The 25283-nt window shown below is 42.5% G+C and overlaps 1 protein-coding gene across 1 annotated transcript in view; it reads right to left on the minus strand.

Annotated features, from left to right (window-relative positions):
- Positions 1 to 25283, minus strand: part of PLPP4 (phospholipid phosphatase 4) — a 157414-nt gene that overhangs the window by 104176 nt on the left and 27955 nt on the right. Inside the window, exon 2 of the mRNA XM_061634376.1 lies at positions 607 to 715. Coding sequence (XP_061490360.1) covers positions 607 to 715 — 109 coding nt within the window. The remainder of the gene's footprint in view (positions 1 to 606; positions 716 to 25283) is intronic.

Below are 25283 nucleotides of genomic sequence, written 5' to 3' on the forward strand. Positions count from 1 at the left end.
AACGACAACCAGCAGTGGGCTCCAGGAGCCTGCTTTGATTTACAGTTATTAGAATTTCAGGACTTTAAAATGCTTCAGGAACCATGGTACAGTTTACATTTACAGAACACTTTCCCCAGAGATACCCACCTGGCATGAACATTGTCATCATTTTGGTGCCAGTCAAAGAATATTTTTGTTTCCCCGGGCATTTGGGCAGCACCAGTTATATAATATTCTATGGTTAAATCTGTTTTTAATATTTATGTGATTTGTATTTTTTTACTTCAGTTGTAAATTACTTTCGGACTTCAAGTGGTAAGTGATGCATAAATTGAATAAACCTAACTTAACCTAAAGTCAACAGTTCATAAAAAGAGAACATCAATCAATCAGAATTTGTGACAAGATTGCTTAAAAAAATGTCATACTGTCCTTCACTCCAATGTTCAAGCAAAGTCTTATTCAGTTTTATTATCACTGAAACTGTAAACGTAACTAGGTTTAATCATCCTGCTTCATTCTCTTTAAAAAACACACTTATTTCCACTTTCACATTAGCTGACACACAGCCACCAAACAAGCCTCATACAACTGTCAAATGATCATTAAATCTCTAGTACTTACAAACATGAGACGAGTAGGTATGTTGTCAGATTCCACCAAAGGATTTTTATACAGCCAGATCTCTTCTGGCTGAATAACTCTCTGGAATGGATCCAAAAATTCTGTAAAACTAAACAAAACAATAAAAGAACACATTGTTTAACCATGTACATGGAGCCAGAGATCTCAAAAAGTTCATTATAGGAGACTTCCCCTTGCAACAATCAAAGAGAGGTGTTGTTTAATCTTCCCCAAGTGCAAACATAAACAAGGGGAAAGGGTTTATTTATTCATTCTCCTTCTTACCCTTACCAATATCTTTTTATTAGTATTGATTTGTTTGTTGCTCTGAAAATTAATATTTTTTTTAAAAAAGTATCTAGAGGCCAGAGTGAATTACATATTAAAACACATACTCTTCGAGTCTGAAAAGTCTTATTGAGAGGCCCGGAAGGCCCCATTTGACCCTTAGGCCTAAGGTTCCCCACCCCTGGTTTGTTCCCATTTCATACCATCCTGCCTCCCAGTCTTGGGCTGGATGAATGAAAAACTATTATAATACATGTTTAAAAGCTTTAGGTTTTCCAGATCAGCCTGCACAACTTGTGACCCAGCAAGTCAAAGTACACCAGAGGCTCAACAGACATTTAGCTTTTCCTTCCTGCCTGAGACTGCAAAAGTAGGGAGTGGGAGAGGGGCTGTCATGCTCCTGACATGCTAGAACAGCATTTCCCAACCAGTGTGCCTCCAGATGTTGTTGGACCACAATTCCCATCTTTCCTGACCATTGGCAATGCTGGCCGAGGCTGATGGGAGTTGTGGTCTAACAACATCTGGAGGCACACTGGTTGGGAAAGGCTGTGCTAGAACATATGCTGCATTTGACATGCTGGCTCATCAGTTGTGCAGGCCTGTATTACATTTTGTTTTATAAACAAAAGTTAACGTAGTCACGGCAACACAATTTACTACATTTTAATACTGCCAGATTGCTTCCTTCTACATTTCCTCTTCCACCTATGAAAAATCCTCAAATTATGCCTTCAGCCATAAGTGGGAGAGGGAGGAAACAGGCAAATTGACCTGATGGAAATGAACAAGAATCAACTAGAATCACAACAGAAAAAGAAAATCCTTCTGAAGATTTGGCTGAGGATCCAAAAAAACAAAATAAAACAAAAGACCAGAAGGAGTGCTGTTTGTGAACTCTTGAGCATACCTGGACACTGTAGCGTATACATTCTTTATACTGCTTTGTATTTTGGTTATGCTGTTGTGAAATATAGATATAAACATATGTAGATATTCTGTTTTAAGTGAACATACATAGGGATCTCAATTTCATATATTAAGTGGTATATAAATATTATTAAGAAATAAAATAGATATTGAGAAAGAGATTGTACAAACTGAAGAATTTCTCTGGAATTTGGGGTCACTTTTCTCTTCCACTTGTTCAGAAACAACCCTGCTGTGAGTCGAAGAAGCTTTCTGCTAGTGGAAGGATATGTTTGGATCCAAGCCACTGTGTTACACATCAGGAAGCCGTTGACTGCCAATACAACCAATAGGGTTTTTTCCTAACAAAAAAGAGGACACAATGGCTGTTTTCCCTCTTCTAAAATATCATAAGGAAATTTGTCATAACTACTGACCAATAGCTTAGAGGTGTCAGCAACTTTGTATGTAATTCTTACAGTGGCAATATTAGAATTTCCACAAAAAGAAAAAAAGAAAAAGGTGGGTGTTATACAGCTGTGTCATCAAATTTAGTAACATCCATTCAGGAATTAATCTGATCAGGGGCTAACCAGAGAGGGCTACGCCTCGCAGCTGGTTTTCTGAATAAAACATGCAACACAATTAGCCACTTTATTGAATGTGCTTCCCTTTCTCACCCCAATACATAGCCATGAATTCAGTGTAAATATTTATATATCATCAAAACTGAATGCCAAATTTGGAAGCAAGAAAAAGATGTAAACAGTTATTTTACAGTGTTCATAATGCACATCAATCAAATACGTTCACATTTGCTTTGTTTGCACGGTCTACTCTATTTCTTCTTGTCACTGGAGGGAGGGAAAGGTTATGCAAGTACTTTAGTGAAACCCTCTTACTACCAAAAATTATTCTCACCTCCTTTCCTCTGCCATAAATGTCACCAGGCTTGAGAGCCTATGGCAATGGCTATATCATAGCATTACAGATGAGCAACCTTACTGATGTGATTGAAATTATATAAGAGTGGTAGGAGTGCTTGTAGCAGCTTGTCAATTCTCAGTTTCCATAATACGTTTCCAAAGCAGCTATCAAACTATGAAACCCAAGCTTCCAAATAACGGGTTTAGAAGACACAGGGCTTATCCAAACGGAGCGGGATAATCCACGGTTTCCATATTCGGTTTGTCATTTGATAGTCCTCACTTTGCCTTTTAGTTCGCTCTTTCCCAATTAAAAAAAAAAGCTTTTTTGCACCTGCACACGCAGCAGTAAGACCCCTACATTCTTTTCGCTTTTTCCAAGCTCCGCCTCTAAAACCTCCCTCTATCAACCAATTGGTCAGCAATTATGTATGTATGCATACAATTATGTATGCTCCTCTCCCCCAATATGGCTGTAAAGGAGTTCTCGCCTGGGAAGCAAAGGCTGCTGGTCGGTTTCTCGCCTGCCTTCCCACGAGCAGGCTTGAAACCGACCAGAACCCTTTTCTTGTTTGCATTTGCAATATTACACTTAAACGAATGTATGCTTTTCTGCCTTTATTGATATTTAAGGAGATACACACGCTGGCAATGCACTTATTTCTCCAAAAAAGCAAGAAACGTGTCACACACACCCTCCTTCTCCCTTTCCTTCCCAGGAGAATGAAACTGACAAAGATTTCCGGAGCAGGCTTGAAACCGACCAGAAGCCCTTTTCTTGTTTGCATTTGCGATATTACACTTAAACAAATGTATGCTTTTCTGCCTTTATTGATATTTAAGGAGATACACACGCTGGCAATTGCACTCATTTCTCCAAAAAAGCAAGAAACGTGTCCCCCCCTCCTTCTCCCTTTCTTTCCCACGGAGAATGAAATTGACAAAGCTTTCTGGAGCAGGCTTGAAACCAACCAGAAGCCCTTTTCTTGTTTGCATTTGCAATATTACACTTAAATGAATGTATGCTTTTCTGATTTGAAGCAAAAACCCCAGCAAGTAGAATGAAATTGACAAGGCTTTTGGAGGCAGGCTGAAACCGACCCCCCCTTTCTCGCTTGCTGTGCGTTGCAGATCTCACCCAGAGTGGCTGCCCAGTTTGCAGGCTGGCAAAAAATAAAATGCATCTGCACAGTAGTTGCAGACCCCCCCAACACCCCACCATTGCGATGATTGGTTCAATTTTCCCGAGCTTATTCTCGCACATGCACAAAAGTGCAGATACATGATTGGCTGGAATGAGGAGAAGGGGCAAGGGGAAACGCCCAAGAACCGCCCATCAGCTGTAAAGTCCGCAGTATTGCATCCTAACTCCTGAAGGCACAGCGGATGATTCCCGATTTTAAATAGCAAATTGCATTTTTGCCAGTATTACAGGGAGCGGATTTAACCCACGAAAATGCGTAACAGCGCGAGACGTCATTTGGACGACCGAAAAATAATGAACACACATAGTGGGCGTGTCACACATTTTGCAGTCGCCTGGATGAGCCCACAGTTGTTCTTGCATGTGCAGGATCAGTGAAGAGGAGCATGCATTCAAGCATATGCAAAGTGCCTATGCTATAAGTAAATATTTGCTCTTAGGAGGGGGTTTTCCAGTAAGAGGGCATAGCTTCCCAATAGATGTTACTATATCAACCTCTTTACACTGAATATATTACATTCTATTTCACACATTACACAGGATAAATGCAGGTATGACAACTGACTGTACATTCAGTTGGAAGCTGTAGGAAATTGTGGGTCCCTGACCAGAGTACCTGTCTAATAAGTGTGTTTGCAAATATTTGTTGCATGCACACTTGAGGTGTATACACTTCAATGTTTTAGGTGTACACCTAAAAATGTGATGTGTCAAGAGGCCGTAATTAACTCAGGTCATCTAAACAGAAGACATAGATATTTTTCTTTGGAAATGCAAATCTTGGAAAATAAAGGACAAATCTTTAAAATAAGAAATGGGCCTTAAGATAAGACTGTCCAATGTACAAGTAACTTCTACTTAAGATTGTGCAATATACAAATAATTTCTACTGCTCCTTTTAGGGGAGTAAGATGGTACACATGTATGTGTGCATACACCACACACAACATAAAAGCATATTGAGACTATATGCTTGCTTCTGACAGGGCAATTCATATTTCTTCTTCATTTCTGAAAGCACAGCCTGTTACTGTTCTTAAAGGAAGCAAAAGCATGTTCCCATGGTACAACCTCCAGAGCAAGGACCTCTAGATAAGACTTCACAGCCCTGTTCAATGTAAGACAAACTGCTGATGGAGGCCACATTAAAATGAACAAGGCCTCTACTATACCTTTATTTGTATTTTAAGCCTGCAGCCAAAAATGTGACTGCAAAATTAACTTGGGAATAAGCCCTATTGATCTCAATGGGACTTATTAATAATTTTTTTTAAAGACCCAGGATCAGTGCCAAGATCAGTTTACTATCCTCTTGCTTGATATCAGGTTGTAGTGCTCAAACAACCTACGTAATCTGCACTCTGGCAGAGATCAGCTATACATCTATTGTGTCATATGAAGGCACGAATGAGCTACAGGATGCAAACCACAGATGAAGAGTCACTGTTTTAGTGTGAGAAAGGTCTCAGCACTCAGAACAGTCCTTGCTTTAAATCTACATGACATGGCATCACCATTTGTCCCTGATTCTCCCATACAAGAGCAGCAGCTCGGTAAAGCATAAGCACCACCTTAGCAAACAACAGCTGAGATCCTCTTACTAGCCTTTAAACTGACCAAAACAAACCACTGAATCCTTTCCATCACAGAAATATGATCATGTGTATACACTGACTGGAAGAACAACACCCTTAATTTATGGAGTGTTGATTCATAATAAAAATAACCATGACAACTGATAACATTAGTTGGGTTATCGTTGTGTTTTACATATTTAAACGCAACACTGCAGACTTGAAGGAGCCTGTGGAGGAAACCTCATAAGAGTTTAGCAAAATTTTAAGTTTGGCTCAACCAAGATCTGTTTGCTGTCAAGGAAGAATGTCATGAAACTTGGTCGCTGCAGCCCAGAGGCTTAATGTGAACAACACTCTTGGTTTTGCCAAACTCAAATTTTCTGATTCATGAATGAAAAATAAGACTGGAAATACAGTCTTTAATAGTTTCACTAGGATACTGCCAAAAACAGAACCCCATGTTGAGTTTTCTCCCATTACTTTCATAATGTGGAGGAATACTCAATCCATGACAGATCATCATCATGTTGCTAGGCTACCCACCCCATTAATGCCAGCCAATGACATGGAGTGACAGAGGGGAAACAATCACATCAGGAAGTTTTTGCAAGTCATAGAGGCAGAACTTGACACCACAGTGCCAGTCTTGGTAGCAGTATCCCTGTGATATATGTAACACCGAAAGGCTGGTTCACACATTACACTGAAAACAGGGACAAACTGTCTCCACCCATGTAGAAGTGTTAGTGTGAAAGACCGTACAATTGTCAATTTGTACAGCTCAGCCTTTATATACACAGGTACAGACTGTGCATTATTGAATGCTACATGTGAATAGCTGTACAACTGTACAGATCGAGTATTTGTGTACATTGGTACACAGACTATATACTCATTTAATGTAATGTGTGAAAACCCCTATAACTATGGCCTCAAACTACTGATGGACGTCTCAGTGATTTGCAATAGATCGGCAAAGGCTTCTGACTCCTATTTAACAATAGCAGCAACAAAATGATTTCCCATACCACCCTGAATTATATTGCTTAAAGGAATTATACTGCTGAAATGAAGAAAGTTTTGAATAACTTTGTGTGGAAGGATGGTGAGCTGTGTTCAGTTCTGGTATTCAAAACAAGTTTCTCACTTGGATTTCTTTACTTCTAACGTCACGTCCACACTATACCAGTTAAAGCACTCTTATACCACTTTAAGAGTCATAGCTCTTCCCCCTCCCCCACGTATCCTGGGAACTATATGTTAAAGGTAGTGATGGGAATTTTATTCAGTTTGCATTTAAAGCCAAATTATTAAATTTGCACTTTCCAAAATAATCTGAAACAGTGATTCTTTGAAATTATCCAAATTTTGCAATGCAGTTCTCCAAACAATGTTTATAAAAATGCATATATTAGGGGAATGTGCATAAGTATGACTATATTTGTGAAAATAACATACAAAAATGCAGAAAGGAGAAATTGCTTCCAAAAAGTGTGTACACTAGTCAAAAACAACAAACAAAATGTGTTTATTAGGAGAAATTCACACTAAAATGCTGAAGAATTTTCATGAAGTTTTCTTTTTTAAAAAAATTCAAATTGCTGCAAAAATGTGGGGAACTGAACTTAAAATTGGAAAAATGAAAAACTGAGCGAACAGGAATTGACAAATCTTTCCATTCCCCAGTTAAGGGTGCTACGAATTGGAGCTCTGTGAAGGGTAAAGCACAGTTCCCAGTATTCTTCAGGGAAAACATGACTGTTAAAGTGGTATAAATGTGCTTTAAACGTGTGGTGTGGGTGTGACCTTAGTGTATGTCTTTTGCACTAGGCTCCAGTTGGTAGATCAAAGCTTTCACAAGCCTGAAATCTCCCCCCCCACACACACACCACCCAACTTTACAGCACACACATACACCAGAGTTCCTCCGGGGGCGGGTGGAGGGAAGTTCTGACACAGTCCCTGAGCTACATCAGAGATGCTCCCCCACACACACAACTTTCAGCAGCGGCACACCAGGAGACTTTCAGATGAGGACACTCCTCTGCCTTTTTCAAGAAAAATCTTTCTCATCTAGAATCTACTAGCCAATATACCATATGTAGCCTACAAGCTATATATTCAGTCATCAGAAGCAAAATATTTACGCTGATTTTTTTTCCTTTTGCCCTTTTCCATACAATGTGGCACAGAAATGTGTATTTGCTGAAGTTTATGAGCAAATATTTCAAATCTAAACCCTGATACAGAAGCCAATAATCCAAGAGTACAATATTTGCTGATTTCTAGTACTTTTTAATAAGACCTTCCCAGAAAACAGGGTTTTCAGAAATATCACAGAAAGTAAAGACAGCCACATTTTCTCAAAGGTTGTTTGAGTTTCAGTGTTTATTTTATGCTTTGCTGGAAAAGCCAGTGTGAAATGTTTCAGCCTCTGATACTTGGATTCTATGATAACTTAAGGAAGTTCACAGAAGGAAAGTTCCCCACCCCTTCTTCTCCCCTCAGCCATCTGTAAAGTGAGGCCATCTGTGAGGATACACAACAATGCTTATTGGGGAAGACCACCTTATCTGAAAAGACTCTACAAGAGAAAAAGAAGAAATGTTTGCAGTCACCTAGCCTAGGTATCAAATTTGGAAGTAAAGGTGGCGACTAGAGATGGTGTAGAATATTTGCAAAATCGGATTTGGTATCAATTTCTGGGATAACCTGCAAGTTCATCACATTGTCAAATAGGCTTCCACTCTTTGCTGCATTCGCACCTGTCGGCGACACTGTAATTTTTTTCAAAAATTCACACCAATAATTATGTAATTATCTTCGTAATAAGCTTTCCTCTATGCCACTGCTGTGTTGTTAACAATTAATGAGTTGCTAACAATTGCTATCAACAACATCAATGTACCTGAATCACCATGTGTTCCTTCCTTTCCTTGTAAATTCACTGTAATAGCCACTGGCATTGACATTAATGTTAATTTATATCTTTATATCAGCTTTAGATCAGCTTCTCTTTAAATAACAGAATAAATTATACATTTTTTTTGTATTGAGAAAACCTTTTTGTTTAAACTGCTGAGCTCATTTTATTTTAATATTATTTCTGCAAATGGTCTTTATATTTTTGTATTATTAATTTTGTATTTAAATGTAATCTATTAAATTGCTTTTTTATTTTCTTAATATATATGCGTAAAGTTCATTATTACATTAAAACTTGCAATTATTAAAAAAGCAATATTTATTATCCCACACAAGTAATCAGTTTTATTGCAGTCCAACTTATGAATTAACTTGGAAACACAAAGTTTATTCCTGTCAACAAACATAGCCGCTTGACTTAGGTCTCCTTTCCCTCTCCAGCCAATGTCCCACTCCCTGTTAATGTATGGTTTTTTATTTTTAGTTATATAAATAACCCCCTCGTCTGCTGTCAAAGTTTGACAGTTTTATGGGAAAGCTAGTTACTACTAGCCCCCCAGATTAACCCTAAATACTTTTATTCTTCAAGCATGCAGAAGAACACCTTCCTATTCCTAAGGAGAAGCTTTTATTTTATTGTTTGAAAGTCAAGATGCTCCTAAGAAGTGAACAGTTTCCTTTTCAGGCAAAACCATTAGAGAAATCTGAAGGGCGGGAGGAAGGATGGTGCGGAGTGCTTTATGCTTCATGGTCTATGCGTGCAACACTTTCGATTGATATACAGCAGCCTTTCCCAACTTTTTGGGTCCACAGATGTTGTGTTGTTGGACTACAATTCCCATCAACCCCAGCCAGCATCACCAATGGTCAGGGAATATGGGAACTGCAGTCCAGCAACATCCAGGGACTCAAAGGTTGGGAAAGACTGCTATATGGCATTGACAAGCATGCCTTATCACCCTCACCTCACTTTCACCCCTTGACTTGATAGAAGATTAAGTTCCCACCCCAAACATACATAGCAAAATCTGGAATATTTATTTGACTACACTGTTAACTCAGTCATGCTGTTCTGTTGTTTGTCTGCTTCAGCATATTCCAGATTAGACTGCCTAAGAAGGGAGATGACGTATCTAATTTTATTGCTATATTGAGCTTCCTAGGACAGATGCAGTCTACTACTGAATATGCTGAAGTTTGGTTTAAAAAGTCGGGGTTTGCATTATAGTCAATTTGTGAACTCCCACTTTTGAACTGCTCTGTCATTATTTCAGCCTCTGCTCACAGTGAACCAGGACAGGACTGTCAATGACAGGGGAATGGGCTTCAGCCAGAAGACAAAAGGTCCTCCTGCCACTGTGTAAGGCCCTTCTGGGGATGGTCTCCTTGGCAGTGCCAAGAGACAAAGGTGGCATGGGTTTTTAAGCCCGATTACACTAGCAGTTTGGGGAGTAGAGCAGGAGGAAGACACCCAATGTAGAGAAAAGAGATGATCACACACCGCTGGGGAAGGGGCATGAAGGAGGTGACAGGCCAGAAGTCTCCGTGCGGATAGCAGGGTGTTGTCTGTCAGTTTACAGTACCATGTAAAGCCTCCAGGGAGCAATGCAGTCTACCTCTGAATATGCTTAAGTTTGAGAGACATATCAAGAAAGGGGGGTTTAGGGTGATAGTCAGATTTTAACTACAACACTGGGGCACTGGTTCGGTGGCTATGGGAGGGGAGAGTAGAGCCAGTAAATGTGTCCATAAATGGCCATAGGAAACAAATGACTAGCCTAAGACACACATGCACACACAGACAGGAAGGCAAGTTCTGAAGATAAAATGCAGCTTGGATGAAGCTTGTAGCTGTTCTTTTATCTGTTTTTTATCTATCAGTTTACTGTTATGTAGAGCCTCCAGGAACTGATGCAGTCTACCTGCTCTATGAATATGCTGAAGTTAGGGAAACTAAGGTTAAAAATAAGGGGTTTAGTGTTATAGGCAGATATGAATCCCCTCTTTGGTATGCTGGCTGCCTATATGGGATAAGAGTAGAGCTGTAAATGTATGCCATGTAACCACGGGTACTGTCTGGCCTAACACACACAAACACACACAGGGAGCTATATTGGAAGTATGGGAGTAAAAAAAGGGGGTGCTCAAAATCTGTTTTGTCAAATCACCTCTTAAAACACGTCTACATCAGTGTAAAAAGCTAAAGCCGTATGATTTAACTTCACTCAGCAAAAAGAAAAAAATGGAATGCATATGCAATAATCACAAAAGAAAACACACAAACATGCAGAGGGTGAAAATGTATTTAAATAAGTATTTGGTTAAGAAGTTTTTATTAAAGAAAAAAATAAACATTTGCAGATACAATAAACTAATGAAACTTTTTAAAAGGAAAATAAAGTATCCTTTTTTAAAAAAAAAAACACAATACACTGAAGATCCAACTTAAGTTTATGGCAGGCTAGGGGGAGTTGGATGTGGCAGACCCCAGCTGAGCTGGCAGGCTCCCGATGCCACCGGGCTCCCCAAGCAGAAGCTGGGTGACCCATGACAGGGGTCTGCCAGGAAAGGCCAGCCTGGCAAATGGAGAGCCAGCAGAAGGCGGTGGTAGCCCCAGAAATGGGGCATTCCGGGGGCATGGCGGGGGAGGATGCAGACTTACACAGCATCCAAGTCCCCCTCAGAGCACTCCCATGGGTCCCAATCCACGCAGACATTCTGCAGGCAAAAAGGTCAGCGGAGGAAAACAATTGAACTATGGGTCAATGGGGACTGCTTACTCCCCAGTAGTGCTATTCGTGGGAGCTGACTCTCCCCTTCTGGCTCCTGCATGCAGCTCCTGATGCAGCCTGTGTTCAGCCAGGCTGGTGACTCCTGAAGAGGGAGCAGATGCTGCAGGGCTTTCTGCCGGCCCCCCTCCTCCAGCTTCCCTTGATTTGGATTGCTCTGCCGATTTGAGAAATACCTGGTTAACTCCGTTTAATTAAGCAACGGTTATTCAGATGTCAAATGTAAAATCAGAAGCAATGCTGGAGATAATTTTTAAACGACAAGACTAGGAGGGGGTGATTTGTTGAGAGTCTTTGGAAATCAGTTAGCCTCAGGCAAGAGCCAGATGTGATGGGCAATTATGATCCTAATTTGCATTTAAACAACACCATACAGATAGAGAGAATAACAGCAGCATAAGGAATAACGGGAAAAATACATAGGTTTTCAAAAAAAAAATAACAAAAAAGAGAGAACCAGGAATCGCAATAACAAGCAGAACACAATTTATAGCAAGTAGTAACTGGCAGCTCATTTGACGAACTGAAAAACGAAACATAATCAGATAGCGAACTCCATCCCTAGTGGAGACAAAGGACTTCATCTTGGAGAGAAGAGTTCTCTTCTAAGAATCGCCAAAAGACAGGGATGGAGACGCTATGGCCTTCCAGACGTTGTTGGCCTCCAACTCCCATCAGACCCAGCCAGCATGGCCAATGGTCAGGGCAGATGGTAGCTGTAGCCCAGCAATACCTGGAATGCCACAGCTTCCCCACTCCTGCCATAAAGGAAAGGAGGCATGGCGGTTATACTAATGAAAGATGTGGAGGGCAGGCAGTCCCCTGGCAGAAGGATTAAGGGCATAGCAAGGAAGGCAATGTGTAAATGTCGCAGGCAAGTGAAATGTTTTGCTGGGAGTTACCCCCTACATCTGTGCTGGGGGTTCCAAAGCAGATTTGGGGATGCACAACAGGTTGGCTGAATACTGCTCATATTTACTAAATAATAACAATGATACATATACTAAAATTATCTCCCAATTTAATCTGGGGTACACCACTTAGATTTTTCAATAATGAGTGGTTTATAAATATTTTTAAATAAATACATACATACATATATTACTAAACATTCCTTCTTTTCATTACTTATACCTCACCTTTTATGCCTTGAAAATGACCACCATAAAAGTATAGTCAAGGGACCTTTGCATTACAAATCATCTTTATGTTACTTTCATGCGTTATTTCTCCCTAGTTTCTCTGCAAATAAATGACAAAATCGAATTCCTTCTTGCAGTTTGATGAAATGCTATGCCACAAGGAGGCCAGAAGCAGATAGTCAGGGGCACTGGTGAGGCAAGATAAGGACAAATGCCAGTGTTTATCACTGCCATTCTGTTTAACACATGGAAGTTAGACGAATTCTATTAAACAGAGCAAAATGTTGCTGACCAGTTGTACTGCTGAAATAAACTGCCTTTATATGAGTACAAAGGTTCCCCCGAGGAGGGAAACTGTTTTTTCAGGACAGTCACAATTCATTAGTCAGAAGAGTACAATAAAATAAACAGTCTGCTGTTACCAAAATGTTAAGCTAGCATTAACAATGTCACCCAGTTCTGCAAGGCTACATTTTGGCTTTTTTACTGAAGGTAAAGACTGCAACAGATGCAATGGACCAGAGAGCACGAAGCAGCTTCAGGAGCACACAGGCTGAATGAGCCACTGTGATTGTACACATTATGGCTGCTGTATTTACAGCCCCCACATAGAGGAAGCAGCTCATACAAATGGAACTTCCCTATGACTGCCTCCTTTGGCTGCAAGTTCAAAACCAGTTCAGAGAGTTCCCAGGGTAGTTGCATGGGAGAGGGCATCACACTGAGGATTATCCCTGTGGATTCTGTCCTAAGGATTCTTGTGGAATTTGATAGATTCCATTACAAACTGTCCACATCTCCTGGACTAATGTGTGGATCAGAATGCAGCTATCCATCCAGTTTTGCACTTTTCCAGATTTCAAACACAGTTTTCAGCTGAAAGTAGTATCAAAAGGCATTTTAAAATGCACCGTTTCAGATGAAATATTTTTAAAATGTTTATCTTGAGACAAAATATTTTTGTAAATAGTTAAGTTTTTGTAAGGAAGCAGAGAGAAATAGAGTTATTGGAGGTTAATCAGACTATGATGAATTTATTGTACATTAAACAAAACTATTATGACCATGGAGAAAAAGGTGTAGTAAACAGGTGTAGGAGAAAAACAGCTAAAATTGAGAGTGCAGTGCCTTCAAAAACAGGACAGGGTATTATTACATTCAGCTAAAGATATATGTGGGGAATCTGCCTCTTTTTATTCTTCTCTGTATAGCTCAAGAAATCCTTTCCCTCAAAATATTGCTCAATACCTGAACTCTCTTGTTCTTCTGCAACTCTTAAATGGTGACCGGCAAATGCTGGATGGCCATATCACATTGGATCAGGTGGAACAAATCCTTAAAATTTTAAAAACAGGAAAGGCCCCAGGCCCTGATGGCTTTATGTCTCTGTTTTATAAGCATTTTAAGGACCTGCTTTCCCATACATGATGAGATTCTTTAATGATATATTGGAAGGGGTAGATATTCCCAAAACATGGTCAGATTCAAAAATAATAACTATAATATTATATAGAAAAATAATAACTATACCCTTTAAGGACAATTCCAAAGTTTAATCTTATTGCCCAATTTCTCTCACCAATCAAGACTATAACATTTTTGCCTCTGCACAGGCCAAATGTTAGAAATGTTTTTTACATAAACTGGCTGACCCCAATCAAGGTGGCTTTGTTCCCTGCTGAAATATCGCATTAGGAAATTACTGCACATTATTGATTACAGTATACAAACAAATTCTCATTTGGCGACTATGGCCATGGATATTCTTAAAGCTTTTGATTGTCTTGAATGGAAAAATGTAACTGATACTTCAAGGAAAATGTATTTTGGCCCTAAATTTCTCCAGATTGTAACACAAACATACTTGCAACCAAAAGCTATCATTCATGTCAACAATCTTAATTCAGATTCCACAGATATTCAGCAAGGAAAAAAATGGGGATGCTCTCTTTCCCCCTTTCTTTTTATTTTGGTTCTAGAGCCATTGGCGATACCTTCCACTCTGTGCCAGATGTTGTGGGAGTCCCAATCAAGGAGAAGGTCTATGTTTTGGGTCTCTACGCAGATGATGTGCTGATTATGACACCACCACCACCACTGAAAACAGAGGTGGCTCTACAAACAGACTTAAAGGAATTTAAATCTGTTGTGGCTTGCAAGCTAACTTCCACAGGGTTTTTCATGATTTTTCGGGCACGGCATGGTTAAGATACGATGATCCAACCTTGCGTTGGGACGTCGAGCACCCAGGGTTGTGGCTTTGATCTATGACACCCACCAGGCCTGCTTTGGGGGACAGGGCAAATAGTGGACATCTGTTAGTCAGGGTGCAGATGTTTTCTTCTGGCTTCAGGCAGGGGCCACAGTGGGATCAATCCCAGCAGGTCTGCTGGACCTACAACGGTTCTGGACAATGCATGCGACACCCTTGTAGATTCAAGCACACCTGCGACACTTGTGGGGGTCTGCACCCTAATGCCTCTTGTGGCAGAGCTCAGAATTTCAGATAAGCAGGTGGGGACCAGCAGCAGCAGAAGCGGGGAACAGGGAGCAGTGGCAGGACACCGCAAGACCAGTAGCCCAATTAGATTAGCCCCACTGGGGACATGGCTGGAGCTGTATCCCAACAGGGAAGCAGCTGCTTACCTGCTGGCTGGGTTTACTGAAGGTTTTCAGATACCTTACTCAGGCCCACGGGTTCCTGTAACTTCCCCTAATCAGGCTTCTGTCCAGCAGCTAGGCAATGTGGTCATTGCCAAATTGGCCAAAGAAATTGCTGTGGACAGAATTTCCAGCCCTTTCCTGTACCCTCCTCTCCCAGGGTTGCAAGTCTCACCTTTAGGAATAGTACCTAAAAAGCAACCCGGCGAATACCGCTTCATTCATAATTTGTCCTTTCCAAGGGGCGGGTCTGTGAATGATGGCATAATGCAGGAATATGCCTCGGTGAGGTATACTTCCTTTGATGAGCCAGTGACGGTAATAAGGAAAGGGGGGAAAGGGGCTTTACTGGCAAAATGCGACATCAAGTCGGCCTTTCGCTTGCTGCCAGTGCACCCGGACGATGCTGACCTGTCTCAGGGCCAGTATTACATTGACAGGGCAATGCCAATGGGTTGTTCCATCTCTTGCTCTGCCTTCAAGGCTTTTAATACCTTCCTGGAATGGGTGGCTAGGGTCAAGTCCGGGCTGCCCCTCACTGTCCATCAGTTGGAAGATTTTTTGTTTGTCGGGCCTGCTGGCACCTGTTGTTGTCAGCGTCTGGTCGATGTGTTTGCTGATTTGACCTCTGACCTTTGGGTGCCTCTGGCACTCGAGAAGTCTGAGGGTCCGACAACTAGTCTCACATTTCTGGGCATTCAGAGCGATGCTGTGTCGCAGTCCTCTAGATCGCCAGAGGACAAGCTCTCTACTTTGAAGGACAGGTTAGGGGTAGCCGTATTGGCCAAGAAGCTCACCCTCTTGCAACTCCAAGAATTGGTCAGTCACCTGGTTTTTGCATCCAAAGTGATAGCACCAGGCAGGGTGTTTTTGAGACAGCTTTGTGATGCAATGAAAGGAGTTTGTTCTAGGTTCCATCGCATTCGAGTTTCTGCTGATATGCATGCAGACTTACGGATGTGGCTTACGTTCCTCGAGGAATTCAATGGTCTTTCCTTTTGGAGAGCTGAATTGCTGTTAGAGGCGGAGCTCCAGGTGATGTCAGATACAGCTGGTGGACTAGGGTTTGGCATCATATTCCACCATCAGTGGTGTGCTGAGTGGTGGCCGGAGACTTGGAGGGAGTCAGGGATCACTGCTGACCTAACATTCCTCAGGTTTTTCCCAATTGTTGTTGCAGTGCACATTTGGCCTTTGGCTTTCCAGAACCACACTGTACGGTTCTGGTGCAACAACTTGGCAATGGTCTACATTGTGAACTCACAGACATCATGGTCATCTCGTGTGATGTGCCTGGTCTGGGCATTTGTTCTGCAGTGCCTGTGCTTTCATATTTTGTTTGTTGTGCTGCATGTTCCGGGTGTGCAGAATAGCATTGCTGATGCCCTGTCTTGATTCCAGATGAAGCATTTCAGGGGGTTGGCCCCAGGCACAGTACACAATCTGATCCCGATGCCGTCCAATTTGTGGAACTTTGGGAATTAGAGGCAGGAGCGGCCATCATTTCTGCTTTGGCTCCTAGTACTGTGAGGGCCTATCATCAATGTTGTTCTGATTTTCAGTGCTTCCGGATGGCACAGGGCTTATCTCAGGACCGGCCATCCCAGTGGGTCACCTCATGCAATTTATGTTATCCCGGCAGGCCAAAAGCAGGGCACTTAATACCATCACTGGCCACCTTTCTACATTGGCTTTCGTATTCAAGGCCAGTGGCCTTTTTGAGCATATTTCCAATTTTAGAATATGGAAGATGTTAGAGGGATGGACACATTCATGCCCTGCGGTTCCTGATAAGTGGAAGCCTTTCACCCATGATATTCTCTTTCAGATGGTACAGGAATTCCATCACCTCTGTTCTTCCATGTATGAGGCTATTTTATTCATGGCCGCGGCTCTAACCTCTTTCTATGGCGCTGTCCGCCTGAGTGAGTTCTTGGCCAGCTCTACGCTCAACACTTCGGGCAGGGTCTTACGCATTGGGGATTGCGTGCTGGCCAATGCCACGGTCCATCTGATGTTGCAGAGGTCAAAAACTGACCGCAAGGGAAGGCCAGTTGTCATGGGCCGCTGCCCTTTGACTGCATTATGCCCAGTTACAGCCCTAAGGGCTTTTCTTTTTGTTAGGCCAGCAGGCCACAGTTATTTGTTCATCCACCTCGACAGGTCTGCCCTGACACAGTTTCAGTTCTGGTCCATTGTTCGCGGAGCCTTATTGGCTTGTGAGCGAGATCCTGGAGTGTTTGGATTGCATTCTTTCTGGATTGGGGCAGCTGCTGCTGCGGCCCTCATGGGCTTTCCCCCAGAGGACATTCAAGCCATAGGCAGATGGCAATTTGCAGCATACAAGGCTTATGTTCGGCTGTGATGGGTTAATTTGTTCTGACTGTTTCCTTCTTTTCTGTTCCTGCAGCTTTGGGGTGCCTACCAGACACGGCCCATGTGGTTCTCTGTGGACACTCTATCCTCTTCTGGGCTCAGAGGAGGGCCAGTTCTTCTACAGTGGGGACACAGTTGCACCTTTCAGCTTGGGCTACGATGCGGTGGGTGGCTGAATGGGGAATGTTATGGGGAGAATTTATTCTGACTATGTTAAGAATAATGTCTGTTGGCCCAGTACCACAAGTTTTAGTGGTACATTTGGGAGAGAATGACTTTGCGCAGTGTTCGGGTATTGACCTGCTGCATAGGGTTATCCATGACTTTCGATGGATCAAGAATAGTTCTCCGGACCTGTTCCTTGTGCGATCGGATATGCTGGAGTGTAGGGTTTGGCATGGTACTGTTCATCCTAATAGGATTGACAGGACTCAGCACTGGATGAATAAGATGGTCCAGAAAATGGTTTTGGCTATGGGGTGGGCCTACATACAGCACGGTCGGATACGTTATGATTCTTCCCATTTCTTCAGGGATGATGGTGTTCACGTTTCGGTTCAGGGTTGTGATTCTTTTTGGAGGGCCTGCAGTTGGGTTTGTCTGAACTGTTTATGTGGGGTGAGAGGTGATCAAGCTGCAGCTGATTGCCTCTCATGGCGTGGAGTTCGGGCAGGTGAGGAAGACGGGGTAAACAACAGGTATACTGAGGCATTATTGGGTGAAGGGCACCTTTTAGGAAACCACCACTGCTTTTTGAATGGGGGGGCTGGGGGATGCCCTTGTGGACTCACTTGTGCATTGGGGTGAATACCAGGATGGTGGGCCCAGGATGTGGAGGTGGGGTGAACTCCCAAGGCTCAGCCGGCAAGGAGGGATGGAATTGCTTCCCCATCCTTGGCTGGGGAGCCACAGCTGATGGCTGCTGACATGCCCAGGAGACTTGAGGATTTCTGCTCTACCAGATATAGTTTAGCCCTCACCTGCCCAAGCAGTTTGAATTTGTTTGATTTGGTTTAATTTCCTTCATTCGGACTATCTGACTGCAGTTCCTCCAAAGGACTGTTATATTTGAATAAATATAACATTTCACCAATATCATGTCTCCGAGTCTTCTTTGCAGCTGTGGTGGCAATATTGTATTGATGGCATCTGACTCCAAAGAAATTGTCCCTTATCAACTTCTATTCCTTTGCAAACTGCTAGTGGGGCTGTCCAACTGCGGGTACATATATGCACCTATGGTGGCATTGCTCCAAGGTACAAACCTTTTGGTCTTTGGTATTTCAGGAAACTGGCAGAATTACTTGCCAACAGATTACACTGTCTCCACAGCTAGCCCCTTTGAACCTGTTTTTGTTTGAACATATGGACCTCCACCTTATTACAAGTGGCATGAGTCACTATAGCTCGATTTTGGAAAGATATTACTGGTATTACCTGGTCTGGAAAACAAGCATGCTGGAAAAACTAACATTAAATTAGGGTGGCAAGGGGCCAAACCAAAGCAGACCAGTTTATTTCTAAATGATATGATTTTGTGGTATACACAAATGAGGAAGAACATGGTCAGTGCCTGCCTCTAAATGGATATGACTGGTGTAAGCGCCTGTTTATTTCTCCCAGTGATAGCACTTCCTCTCACTTTCCTGGAAGAAAAAGAGGGTCCAAGTTCTTTTGTGTTCCAGCTCATGTTCTGTATGCAAATGTCATAAATCAGATCCCAGCTCCGTATTTTATATGGATTATAGCCTGACAAGATTTGTTTTGATGTAATGCTCTGCTGAAGTTTTGTACATATTTTGCACTACGTACTTCGCTACTTTGTTGTTGATTTTAATTTTCTGTTTTGTGTTTGAAAAACATTAAAATTATTTACTAGCAATGGGGGGGAAAGTGAGAACCTGGTGACATGAAATGTCTGACAACCCCTGGAAGGTGTTTTCTTGTGTATGTGTGTGATGTTCATATTTTCTTTCCTTTTTCTCCACAGAAATTATAGGGAACAATCAAACTTCAGAGTATAAATCGAGTGTTTCATGTCCATTATAGGTCTCGTTAATTGTGTATTTGAGTTGTAATGAAACCAAAGAACACAATGTCCTATAACAATGAAGGCAGGGGCTGTCCAGGAAAACACAAGTTCTTCTGGGTGATTTCTATAGCAATCTGAATACCTATTCAAACAAGTTGTACACAAAGGACTCTGAGAATTTGAGTTATTATATGCAATGACAAGGACACCATTTTTCAAGAATTATATAGCAAAGGGTGGGGGATGCATCTTCCAGTCTCCCCATACATCCCCAGTAAATATATATATATATATATATATATATATATATATATATATATATATATGCATTTGAAAACTTAAAACTTGTCTTTCTGGAAGGCCTAATCTGGAATCATATACCTACTTTTGAGGAGGAAAAAAGTCAACAAGAACACTGTCACCTATTGAAGCAGTCCTGTCTTTTTAACAGCAATCCAATTTAGGAGCCTATCATGAAACCAATTGTAGCAACATGCTCTATTTCTCGGGTGGAAACCCTGCCCTGCCCTGACCATTGCCCGTGTTTGCTGGGGCTGATGTGACTTGAAGTGAAATAACACCTGGGGTAGGGATGAGATCCACATTTCGGTGTCAGTTCAATTTTTGCTCTGTCAAATTTCCTTCCGGTACTGGTTCAACAGGGATCAATGTTCACTATTTGCTGTAAATACCTATTTGCTTTCTTTGCAAAACATATTGATATTGACATTTCTTAAAATATTATTTTTCATAGATTTAAAAAAAAATTGATATTTGAAATGAAATATCAATATTAATATTGATATTTTGAGGAAAATATCAATATTAATATCAATATATTTGAGGCAATCTCTTTAAAAAAATTGGTGTGAGGACAAAAAAGCATTTAAACAGGAAATCCAGTGTTAAATTTGAATTTGAATTTTGTGAAATTCAAGCACATCCCTAACCTGGAGAGCCATAGGTACTCCACCTCTACATATTCAAAGTATATAATGAAATTACTTAAATACTTAAAGGCATCAATTATCCTGATTCTCTCAGGCCTGGGCAAATATTAATCACATATACTTCTTCTGTTTATGCACTACGAAGGCTTATGCCGAGCCATATAATTTATAGTTTGACCAGACTGTTAGCACTCTTACAAATCAAGTTTTACCTCCTTTGTTGTACAGGGAAAATGCTGCATGATACATTTCTGAACAAAATATGCAGTGTTTACACTTAGTTTTGATTAACAGTCTATAAAGTGAACATGATCCTTTATTGCCTTTGATTGTCCCAAAGGACAGAGGGTTTTTAGTATTCACCAAACACACTGTGCAAAGAATTCTAAAATCATTTCAGAAATGAAAAGATCCAGTATTTTTATTCTTAACAACACCATAATTAGGGATTGCTTTAAAAAACAACAAATATGAAGACAGCAGTAATGACTGCTATTGGGAATAAATAATATAGCTCGCAGTAGGAGACAGTCTATATCACAATGGCAGCAGTGCAAAGGTCAGAAATCCAGGAAGCCCAGTCAAAACACAATGGAAAGGAAAATCAACTTCAAAACATAAAAGTGCATTCCAGGTAGAGTCCAATGCTAAAATGGCACATCAGCATGCAAAAACTGTGAGTACAGTGGCTCTACCAATGCCTTGTTTCACATATTAAACCCACCAACTCTCATCCTTGACAGGAGTCCCCAAGCTTTTTGGAACCAGAGGCACATTTGTAAATCTAAGCAATCATCATGGGCATCAACAAAATGCTCATTTCACAAGAGAAAAACTGGCAAAGTTCAGAATCGTCCGCCCACCCACCTACTCAAAACAGACAAAACACTTGTACTCCCCAAACAAAGCATAGACAGAAAAGCAGACGACACCATGTCCCCCCAAAACAGGTACCCCCTCCAAATAGAAGGATCAAGGGGCTTTAGTGGATGCCACGGGGTTCCTGATGCCACTGTAGTGCCCACAGGTGCTATGTTTGAGAGTGGGAGGGACTGCATGGCGGTGGTTCCATTCCTACTTGGCGGGTCGGCTCCAGAAGGTGGTGCTTGGGGAACATTGCTCAGCACCCTGGACTCTTGACCTGGCACCAAAAAGATAATAGTGTTGGTGCCAGGCACACCTCATCACATCCATCATTCCATAATTTGGGGGGGCACCACTGAGAAGGCCCTCTCCCTTGTTGCCATCCTTTCAAGCTTCCCTCGAGTAGGCACCCAGAGGAGGGCCTTGGATGTCGAGCATAGTGTACGGGTGGGTTCATCTTGGGAGAGGCGTTCCATCAAGTATTGTGGTTCCAAGCTGTGTAAGGCTTTATAGGTTAAAACCAGCACCTTGGATCGAGCTCGAAAACATACAGGCAGCCAATGCAAGCAGGCCAGAATTAGTTTTATGTGTTTGGCCAGTCTGGTCCATTACCAATCTGGCCACTGAATTTTGCACAAGCTGCAGTTTCTGAACCATCTTCAAAGACAGCCCCACATAGAGCGCATTGCAGTAATCTAACTTGGAGGTTACCAGAGCATGGACAACTGAAGCCAGGTTATCCCTGTCCAGATAGGAGCATAGCTGGGCCACCAACCAAAGTTGGTAGAAGGCACTCCGTGCCACCGAGGCTACCTGAGCCTCAAGTGACAGAGATGGTTCTAGGAGAACACCCAAGCTATGAACCTGCTCCTTCAGGGGGAGTGCAACCCCATCTAGGACAGGTTGGACATCCACCATCTGGTCGGAAGAACCACCCATGAGCAGCATCTCAGTCTTATCTGGATTGAGCCTCAGTTTATTAGCCCTCATCCAGTCCATTGTCACAGCCAGGCACTGGTTCAGCACATTGACAGCCTCACCTGAAGAAGATGAAAAGGAGAAATAGAGCTGTGTGTGATCAGCATACTGATGGCAACGCATTCCAAAGCTCCAGATGACCGCACCCAACAGTTTCATGTAGATGTTGAACAGCATGGGGGACAGAACTGACCCCTGCGGAATCCCATACTGGAGACTCCAAGTTGCCAAGCAATGTTCCCCAAGCACCACCTTCTGGAGCCGACCCGCCAAGTAGGAGCAGAACCACCGCCATGCAGTCCCTCCCACTCCCAACACAGCCAGTCTTCCCAGAAGGATACCATGGTCTGGCGTTTAGGAGCAGCATCCGGATGTCTGAGAGCTGGCTGATAGGGCAACCAACAAACCTGCGGGTTTGGGGAGAATTGGAACAAGGCACAGTCGTTAACTGCCTGGGCTGCATTCCCCTTATCTGGCAAGTCTTCCTCACAATGCCATATCTCCCTCTACCCATCACTACACTAATTGGGGGGCCCTCAAGTCTCCCCACTTGGCTCTGAGTCCTCTCCCAGGCAAATGACTCAAGACTCGCAAAAAGCCAGGCAATCTGCAAAGCAGGAGCCACCTCAGCCAGCCAGCTTATGTTTCCCCTGCAGGGAAGGGATAGGTGGATGATATCAGCAACAGCTGGCTGAGTACCTGGGGGCCTGTTCCTGCAAGGCGTGATACCTGCAGAGCAGAAGTCCAACAGGGAGATGGCGGTGGGGTAGCCGAGCAGCAGCAGCGGCAGCGGCGGCGGCAGCAACAGCAGCAAGCAAGCAGCTCTCCTTCTTTCCTGGGCGATGGTGGTCCCCTTCCTCCTGCAGGCACTGGGTCTTATTACTGAGTTAGCTCTTTAATCAGTCATTACCCATGCCCCTGTCAGATATAATCTTTAATTGCTCCTTTCCTCTTTGCAGCCAGATAAATTTCTCCTTCATTTATTTCATTTTATTTTTATCACAATTGCATAAAGCTAGTGTAGAACAAATCCAACTGTAATTAAAGTAGTAAGTTCTAATTGAATCCTCCTCTTTTCTAACTTTCCAAACATCTTCCTCTTTCTCAGAAATGAAGTGTCTTTTTTGCAAAAGTTAAAACAAAAGATACAGTAATGGAAACCTAATATAAAATAGTTACCTTTTTTGTCTGTTTAAAAACATAAATAAACTTTTGGAAAAGTTAAAGAAAGAAAAACGGGAGCAGGCCCCCTGCAGCAGGCTCCTCCAGATGTTCCTTGACTACAATTCGTATCATCCCAATTCACTGGCCATGCTGTGCATGGCTGAGAGTTGTAGTCCAACAACACCTGGAGGGCACAGGTTCCCCACCCCTGCTGTCAGCTCAGAAAGTGCTAGACAACTGTGATTCCGGTTATGGAGTCAGCCAGCCTTGAAATAGCAACCAACTGCACTGTCATCTGTACACGATGGGTGATATTCAATGTTATTTCTACTAAGAGTAGACTCAGTGAAGTTAATGCACATAGCTAACTTGGGTTCATCCACTTCAATGGGTCTACCCTGAGTAGGGCTTAGTTGACTATCACCCAACATATCCTCCAGCCAGCCACAAAGAGGTGGAAACAGAAACAAATGCAGCCATGTTCACACTGCAACATGTTAGTGAGCCAGAAGGAACACTGTAGTGGCACATGCTCTAACTCAAGGGTAGCCAACACGGTGGCCTCCAGATGTTGTTGGACTGCAACTTCCATCATCCCTGACCATTGGCCACACTGGCTCGAGCTGATGGAATTTGACAGTCCAATAACATCTAGGAGACAGCACTTTGGCTTATCCTGCTCTAGCTGTTCCCATTTACCAGTGACATTTCTGGGGTTATTTTGTTACCTGTTCCTGATGAATAACTACCTTGGCTTTGTCCATATTTTTGACTTTGGGGAATGGCTGTAAAGATGTTGTTAATAAGTTGCTACAGCTCTTCAGAATTCAGGTCCCTTCCCAGGCTCTCCAGAGGTTACATGTCTAAAGATAGAGTGGATGTATTTTATCTGTAGGACACATGGATCCCCAGGAATACTAAGGCAGCATCAGGGCACACCCTGCCATTTCATGCACTGTGGAGACACAGCTGTATTTTTAAAATGATAGCATATTGTCAGGTGATTATGCTTTTCTAACAAACCTTTATCCCAAACACCATTTTGGCTTTTAAATCAGTGGATAATGGCTATTGAAGAGTCAACAAATACAGCATATCATAGTAGGGTCTTTTAGCAGTGCATTCTTCTGGGAAGGTGATCCTTACTTAAAGAATAGGGCAATTACAAGACATGTGCTTCTATATTCATCTCTGAAATCCTGGAGGGTGTGATGGGCTGCCAGGGCTAGTCAGTCCTTTGCCAGTGCTGGCCCTTTAAGTAGGCCCAACCCACACCACCAAGCACCAACCAGGCAATGGCTCCTGAGCAGACTGCATCTGGGCACTACCTGGAGGCTCCGCCTGTGAGAGAAGAGTTGGGCACTCTCTGTCATATGCCTGTTGGAAGGGAAGGAGCCAAGGTGCAGCGTCTCAGGTGGAATGAAGGGTGCAGTCATGGAACATATAAAAAACTTCAGAGAGAAAGAGAAGAAGCTATATGGAGATCCAGGAAATGGGAGGGTTGAGGGGGACATCTAAATAAGGCTCCTCCACAAAGAATATTTTTTGGGGGGACGTATTCCTTGTTCCCATTAGAGACCATCTTCAGGTTGTCCCTCAAAGTCCCATTGACTTATAGCCATAGAGGAAACACCAGCAACCTGTTTAGCTAGTCTCCCTGGGAAGTCCTGCACATAGCCTTAGCATAGGAAGACCCTGCTGGATCAGGCCAGGGGCCCATCTAATTTTCTCAGTGGCCAACCAGATGCCTGTGGGAAACCCACAAGCAGGACCTGAGTGCAAAAGCACTCTCCCCTCCTGCAGTTTCCAGCAACTGGTGTTGAGCAGCACATTGTCTCCAACCATGAAGGAAGAGCAAAGGTATTGGGGCAGTAAACCTCTGTTCTCTTTGC

This window comes from Rhineura floridana, chromosome 7 (genome assembly GCF_030035675.1).
Source record: "Rhineura floridana isolate rRhiFlo1 chromosome 7, rRhiFlo1.hap2, whole genome shotgun sequence".
In the NCBI taxonomy this organism is placed as follows: Eukaryota; Metazoa; Chordata; class Lepidosauria; order Squamata; family Rhineuridae; genus Rhineura; species Rhineura floridana.